The sequence below is a fragment of the Fukomys damarensis genome, unplaced genomic scaffold, assembly GCF_012274545.1.
Source record: "Fukomys damarensis isolate Sample0158 unplaced genomic scaffold, DMR_v1.0_HiC HiC_scaffold_2, whole genome shotgun sequence".
Lineage (NCBI taxonomy): Eukaryota > Metazoa > Chordata > Mammalia > Rodentia > Bathyergidae > Fukomys > Fukomys damarensis.
In genome coordinates, this window is record NW_022900914.1 from 44,275,043 (window position 1) to 44,283,143 (window position 8,101).

An 8,101-nucleotide genomic window follows, 5' to 3' on the forward strand; every position below is an offset into this window, starting at 1 on the left:
TTTTTTTTTTTTTTTTTTTTTTTTATGTTCACGCTTTTCGGTGGCTTTGTTTTGACAAAAGACCTCTTCTTCCTACTCCTTTTCTCTTTCTACTTTATTCCCAGTCATCTTTCAGGATCTAGCTAAATGTTTTTACCCGTATAAGTCCTTTTCAGTCATTTCTTCAGTGTCTACACTTTCATTGTGCTTAGTTTTATTTGTTGCAGGCTTATCAGTTTGGATTCCACTGCTATTTGTAGATGCTGTATATACAGACATGTAGTGGTACTCTGCAGTGAACCACGTCATTTGGTCCTAGGAGAGCCCTACAATCTAGATGATGTTATCTATCCCCTCTTACAGATATGAGGAAATAGAGGAGTTAGAGAAGTGGAGTATCTTGACCAGAGTCATCAGGCCTGTGATACAAGAAAGAACCACTCAGGATCTTCCACTTTGACTTCTCTTTTACAGATGAGGAAATTAAATAACTAGAGTATCCATGAGACTTGGCCAAGGTTACATAATAGAATTGGAACTGGGGTCTGATTGTAAATGTTAAAGTTCAGTGTGCTTTCCTATTGTACAACCCTGTATGGTTTGAAATTTGTCAAATATATAGTTCTCTTGACTAAATTTTGAGTATGGGTGGGAGAGTAGAAAGGGAATCAGTTGTGTTTGAATCTTACCTTTTTTCACTTTTTATTAACTTCCTCACATAAATTTATACTGCTTGGTATTTAAGATTATCTTGAAGATGACAACTAAATGTGTACAGTGCATTTATTGTATTTACAGTAGTAGACATTCTGTGAATATCAGCTATCTCTATAGTTATCAAAGAAATTGAGGGCAGAATCTCTACTTAGTTCCTCCTCGGTACTAGCCATGCAAGTATTTAGAATCTAACTTGTTCATTTGAGAAACATTGACAGATAAATGGTCATGAAGTCAGAAGATTAGGTCAGGACTCCCAAGAAAGATTCTCTTGAGGGGAAGAGAAGAGGACCAGCTGGTACACTTGAAGTGATGGACAGGATGGAGGTCCTACATCTCAGTGTGGGTCATTGAGCTGTTCCAGAGGAATGTTGCTATTAACCCTAGACGTCTGCAGGATCATATAGTGTATTCGGTTTAGGACAATCTTTGAGTGGAATTGTCCAGCCTAACTGGGAAGGGTTTGTTTTGCATACTTAAAACAGTATTTGTCCCACTAAAACAAGGTTATCCAGACTATATAGCAGAAGGGTGGTGGTGAAAGAAATTAAAATAATGGGGAATGTTATTTTTAGTCTGTTATTAGAGTATTTATTTTCTTTTTAATTCCTTTCTGTAATTTTGTTTTTGTTTTTGTTTTTAGACTTGTAAAGAAACCAAGGATGTTAGTGCTCTGACAAAAGCAGCTGATTTTGTAAAGGCCTTTATTCTTGGATTTCAGGTGGAGGTAAGTGATTTCACACCTATAATGGAGATTGGGGAGGGTACTGGAATTGCAACTAACACCTTCACACTGAGATGTATTCCCAGCCCTTTTTAATTTTAAGACAGTGTCTCACTAAGTTGCAAAGTCTGGGCTTGAATTTGCAGTCCTCCTGCTTCAGCCTCCAAAAGTGCTGGGATTACAGGCATGCCCCAGTGCACACAGCTAGAAAAATATTTAGTATGGACAATTCGATGGAAGGGTCATTTTTGAAATGTGAGTGTTCTAGCGCTAGAGTTGTTTTAGTCCCCCATTACTTCCTGTGTCAGTCATTCTCAAGTATTGTATCTTGGTGATGAAAGGACCTTCAGGGTGTTTATTTTTATATTCTAGGATGCACTTGCCCTCGTCAGGTTGGATGACCTCTTTCTAGAGTCTTTTGAAATTACAGATGGTAAGTCTGTGGTCTTCTATGAAAAACTTTTCTGTTGCTGATTTTGCATTGTATTTTGATTCTTAATTTTTTAATAGCTCAGTTGAGCTGGTTATTAGCCCTTTAAAATATGTTCATTTATCTAATAGTTGACGTGGAAGGAGCAGTGCATTGGAGTAGCTTGCCACCTGATGTCTTGCTTTTCTCCTTTTAGTTAAGCCTCTAAAGGGAGACCACCTGTCAAGGGCAATAGGAAGAATTGCTGGCAAAGGAGGAAAAACCAAATTCACCATAGAGAACGTGACACGGACACGGATAGTTTTGGCTGATGTGTAAGTTTCTGAACTTGTGAAAATTAGTCTCACAAATTTATATTTGGTCTTTTGTTAGTTGGAAAAAGTCCTAAAAGCTGTGTTTTATATGTAATATTACCACTAAAACTTTGTCGGTGTATGTTTCTGGATGAATGGTCACCTATTTTGAAAGGAGATTGAATTTGTTGAGAAAATTTCAGTAATTATAGCTTTTAGTTAGCAGTGAAGGAAATGATTGGAATCACTATTAAAAAGAAATTATAGGTAAAGATTTTGGTAGGGACACCTATTAAATCAGTAGGAGAGGACAAATAATAGATGTTTCAAATGACTTGTGAGGCTTTCCTGTTTTAAAGTACTATGTACATTTTATATAGATACATATTTTAATATAAATATGTGTGTATAAGTACATATATTCTCCAGGTCTTTCGTAAAAGGAAGATCAGAGCATTTATTGTACATTGGTTAAAAATCTATCAAACAGTTTCATATTAACATAAAATGACACAGGCTTAAAATGAGAGTAAAGGTGGCAGAGGTGAAGCTGGGATTACCCCTTCCTGAGAATGAAGCAACTCTGCTACCAGTTTGAGGATCTTACTAATACGTGGCTCAGAGCTTACATAATGCCATGAGGTTGGCAAGTGAAGCAGATGACGGGAAGAAGGGCCTGCTTGCAACTAAATACAAAAATAATCGTTTAATAGCATCTTTTGCACACATTTTTGGTCTTGTATAGGTTGAGCCTGGGGGCTAAAATATGAGCTGTGGAGCTTTTTTCCATTAGACATTTAAAAAATGTGGATATGTGTACTATATTTTAAATATTGAATAAATGGGACCAGGGATTTAGCTCAGTAGTTCCGCCACCTGCCTTGCAAGTATAAGGACTGGAGTGCAATCCCCGACACCAAAATAAATAAGTAAATAAATATTGAATAGAGCCCTGAAAGTTTTTGTTGAACTTTTTTGACCATTTCATATAAAATTTGTTGTAAGTATCCAATTCAGCGAGTTGGCAAGTATAACACAGTCTTGTAGCCCCGACATACCATACTTCCACTGTCCAGCATCCTAAAACATTCCTACTGCATATTTACAAAAATTCCCCTCCCCCACTCTGTTTTGGTCATTGCTCTACTTTCTGTCATTGTGCTTTTGCCTTTTCAAGAAATTCATATAAATGGAAATACCACAGTATGTCGGCTTTGGTATATATCTTCTTTTAGTTAACATGTTAAGTTTCTCCATTTTGTTGCATGTTTCAGTAGTTCCTTTTTATTGTCAAGTGTTATTCCATTATGTGGGTATATTGTATTCACAGTTGATAGATATTTCACTTATTTCATTTGGGGACTTTATGAATAACATTGCTTTAGCATTGTAATATCTTTTGTGGGTTTTTTTTTTTACAAACTGAATTATAAACTACTTGAGATTAAAAAGACATTCTGGGGCTGGGGATTTAGCTCAGCGGCTCGGTGGCCTCCCTTGCAAGCGCAAGGACCCGAGTTCAATCCCCAGTATATAAAGAGAGAGAGACCAAAAAAAAAGAGAGAGAGACATTCTGTCTTGCGGTTTTTGCTGTAACTATGCTAATTGGAAATTACTTATTTAACAGTTTATATTAGTTACAAAATATCCATAAGATAGACTACTATGGACATGTAAATGGTATTTTTTTGTTGGTTTTTTTTTTGTTTTGTTTTGTTTTTGGTACCAGGGATTGAACTTGGGTCCTTTTGCTTGCAAGGCAGGTGGTGGAACCTGAGCTAAATCCCCGTCCCTGTAAATGGTATTTTTGATGAGTTGCTAGCAACAACAGTAAAATGTGAGGCAAGATATAAAAGTAAAATCAGTTTGTTCTAAATAATCTGTATCACATGGGAAATAATGTTGCCTATGTTCCTTGAGACTTGTATTCTTTTCTAATTATTTCGCATTACTTTGGTTCTTTTCGTAGCAGAACTACTCATACTTTATTCTTGTTTCTGTCTCTTTAATTTTCATACTGCATTTTAAATAAACTTACTCTTAGCAAAGTGAGACATATGTAGTTTGAAAAGTCAGAAATATCTACTACCTACCTCCATTTTACCCTCCTCAGAAAAGCTAGTTTCAGCTCTCTTATTAGATAATTTTTTAAATTACTTATCTTCATCTGGGGGCAGTGGTATAGTACTTCTGTAATTGCATCTACTCAGGATGCTGAGGCAGGAAAATCATGAGTTCAGGCTGGCCTGTGCAACATTTGGGAGACTATTGTCTGGAAAAAAATTATCTCAGTATTTCAAAAATATCTTTATATACAGCTTCTTGGTTTATTTTTCAGATTTACTATTGACATTCCACCATGAAAGATACTTTATTTCACATTTTCGGGCCTCTGCACACACTCAGCTTTTTTTTGTTGTTTTTAAGCACTTTAGCTTATTCCTCCCAATGTAACCACCTTGTGTCTTCCAATAGACCAGTGCTCAGTCTTACCTTAAAACAGAAAAAGTCAGTGTTCGCGATATTCATAGATGAGCCAGATGATACTTCTCTTTTGCAGCTTTGCTCTCACTTGAGGAAGTAATTCTTACTTGCTAGTGTGCTTTCTTCATTTTCAGTGTACTACTTCACTAAAGAGCTATACATCCTCTGTATTTGTGTGCAGCTGATGTTTTAGAAGTCTCCTGGAGCCTTCTGTTCCAAAAGTACTCTGCCCTCTGGCCATCATGTTGGCTTCTTCTTTCTCCTTTGGCTCTTAGCTATTAGAAACCCTGGTTCTTGACATCTTTTTCCTGAAGTTCTGCTTCTGTATATTCCCATTGGTAAGGTAGGTGTTGGTTTACTTGAATCCGTGAAGTCGTTTCTACCTCGTTCATCTGCTTTCAACCTTTGCAGAGTTTACTACTGTCACCATCCTTCTTTCTTTTGAGTTTATGTCTTACCTATCATTTTAGTAACATTTGGGGATGAAGCACACATAAATTTGTGTGTTCAACCATCTGGATATATAAAAACTGGCTTCCATTTGAGAGATGTGTTTTAGTTATAGCAAGGTGAAGAGTTAACAGAAGTTGAAGATTCGGAGGATTTAGCTCATAGCTTTTGTGGAGTGCATGGTGGAAACATTTTAGAAAATAGACTCAAAAAGGCAAAATTCTGAATTATCAATCTTATTTGAGTCATCGGGTAAGGAATGATCCCAACATGTTAAAGAAACTGAGATGACCTTTAAAAAACTTTGCAGTTGATGGGCTGGGGATTTGGCTCAGTGGTTCTGCCACCTGCCTCGCAAGTGCAAGGGCCCGAGTTTGATCCCCAGTACCAAAAAAAAAAAAAAGTTAAAAAAAAACTTTGCAGTTGAAACTGAAATATGTTTTAATTTGAGTACCGTATATTTGTGTTTCTAGGTATTCAATGACTAGCTCTGGCAGTGTGTATTCTTCGACAGATTTCTTATTTTCTTGTTTTTTCCCCTTAGTCCTATGCAGCATGTTCTATATGCTACAAAAGTGCTCTACCACTGAGCTACATCCGCAGCCCTACATTTCTGACATACCTTCTGTATCTCTACTATGGAATTAACATCTACCTAATAAAGCTCACGTGAAGATTAAGTGAAAATATATATATAAAATCCTAACATAAAAGTACTCATTGGATGGTAGCTGCTATTAACTGAGAATCTTAAAAGAAATTCTTAGATTGTTTTTAATATTTTTGTCTTTTCTAATAATTTTTATTGGTATACAATTCCCATATCATCAAATCCATTCCTTTCAAAAGTGATTTTAAGAGTATTTACAGAGTTGTACAGCCATCACCCCACCTTCAATTAGGAATCTGGGTCTGTCATGATTTTACAGATTTTGGATTATAGGATATGGGTAAAGAAATACTTTTTGTAGCTAACTTAGGGACTTGTTTTACTTTATCTTTTTCAGGAAAGTCCACATCCTTGGCTCTTTCCAAAACATCAAGATGGCAAGGACTGCTATTTGCAACCTCATCCTGGGTAACAGTTTCTTTCTTTGGTATTTGTCTGGAAAGAACAGGGAATTTAGAAACTCAGAAATACTGACAAACCAACTTTAGGATAATGTTAAAGATAGAATGTCAGTTCCCTCAGGAGTTAGTGAGTTTGGGTCTAGAGAAAAATGAATAGGAATTTTTTGTTCTTTTTCTTTTTCTTTTTTTTAAGACAGGGTCTCACTATGTAGTTGAGACTGACCTAGAACTCACTATGTAGCCCAGGCTGGTCTCAAACTCTCAGCGATCCTCCTGCCTCAGCTTCCTGAATGCTGGGATTACAGGTGTTTGCCACCATGCCCAGCTATGAATAGGAATACTTTGTTTAGATTCCATTTTTTAATTAAAGGGTTTATTAAATATTGCTGAAATCTCTGCTGCTTTCTCATGAGAAAGTGCACAGAAATAAGCAGGGAGCATCACATTGTAGTTTCAACAAAAAGGAAGCTGCCAAACAGCTTCAGTCAATTTAATGGATCCACTTAATCTGAGTTATAGCATCATAGCACCTTGCTCAGAAAACCTTAGGATTCTGTTCAAGTGACCAGGGCTGGCTGACTGGCATCTTTATAAATATTTTGATAGTACTTTTGGCTCTTAGAAAAAAATTTAGAAAATCATGAGGATAATTTTCTGTAAGATTCTCTCTTGGTGATTTAATATAATAAACCTCTAATAAACCAGGTATGGTGGCACAAGCCTGTCAATCCAGCTACTTGGCAGGCTGAGGCATGAGGATATGAAATTTGAAGCCAGTCAGAGCAACTCAGGAAGACCCTGTCTAAAAAAAAAATAATAAAAGGGCTGGGGTTATAGCTGCCTATTCCTGAGATCAATCTCCAGTAATATTTTTAAAAATTTAATTAAAAAACTGTCCTTGAGCCGGGTGTGGGGGTGCACGCCTGTAATCCCAGAATTTGTAATCCCAGGCAGGAGGATCACTGTGAGTTCGAGACCAGCCTGGGCTACATAGTGAGTTCCAGGTCAGTCTCAACTACATAGTGAGACCCTGTCTCTAAAAACCTGTCCTTGTTTTTTGTAGTAGTAGGGATTAAACCCAGGGTCTCACATGTTATGCAAGTGCTCTGTCACTAAGTTACCCCCGTCAGCATTTTTTATTTTTTATTCTAAGAGTCTCATTAAGTTGCTAATTTGCCCAGGCTGAACTGAAGCTAGTAGTCCTCCCTCAGCTTCCCAGGGTGCTTGGATTACAGCTGTGTACCATCACGCCTAGCTCTGTCCTAGTTCTTCCTAGGGTGAGAGACCCCATTCTGTGGGGTTTTTATATATGTAAGTATACTTGTACATATATATATATATAGCTAATTCTTTTTTCCTTTACAGGAAATCCTCCATCAAAGGTTTATGGCAATATTCGAGCTGTGGCTAGCAGATCAGCAGATCGGTTCTGATTTCAAATTAGAGACTTATCTTTGGACTCTAAAGAAAAAGACCTTGTACTCTTCGGGTGGTCACACCAAACCATATGAAGAATGTCTAAGTCACTTTAAGCCTGGATCTTTTCTTACATTCTCAGCCACCAGCATAAACAGAAGGGAAAGGTTTAATACTATTCACACTCAGTAATATTAAGGAAAATTTAAGTATCAAAATGTAATGTAGAATCCTCTAAAGGAAACTTACTGCATCAACAGTTCTATATAAACTGGGTTTATTTATAATTTATAAACATTTCTTCTCTAAGTTGTAATTGAATCATGTCAAAACCTATGAATCATGACCCTTCATTAATGTGTTGTGTGGATATTTTATAATTAAATCATAATCTGCTTTTTGGCTCTACTGTATAAACCAGTAAGTGCAATTGTCATACTCATTTTGCATTTTAGAAAATTAAAGCCTTGGGCCAGGGATTTAGCTCAGTGCCACTGTGCTTGCCTTGCAAGCACAAGGTCCTGAGTGATCCCTGGC

General features: G+C 36.8%; 1 protein-coding gene across 1 annotated transcript in view; it reads left to right on the plus strand.

Moving 5' to 3' along the window:
• Pno1 (partner of NOB1 homolog) overlaps positions 1-8,068 on the plus strand; it is a 9,608-nt gene extending 1,540 nt beyond the window's left edge. Inside the window, exons 3-7 of the mRNA XM_010609715.3 lie at positions 1,340-1,423; positions 1,793-1,853; positions 2,047-2,164; positions 6,085-6,155; positions 7,514-8,068. Coding sequence (XP_010608017.1) covers positions 1,340-1,423; positions 1,793-1,853; positions 2,047-2,164; positions 6,085-6,155; positions 7,514-7,581 — 402 coding nt within the window. The 3' untranslated portion in view covers positions 7,582-8,068. The remainder of the gene's footprint in view (positions 1-1,339; positions 1,424-1,792; positions 1,854-2,046; positions 2,165-6,084; positions 6,156-7,513) is intronic.
• Positions 8,069-8,101: the final 33 nt, after the last annotated feature.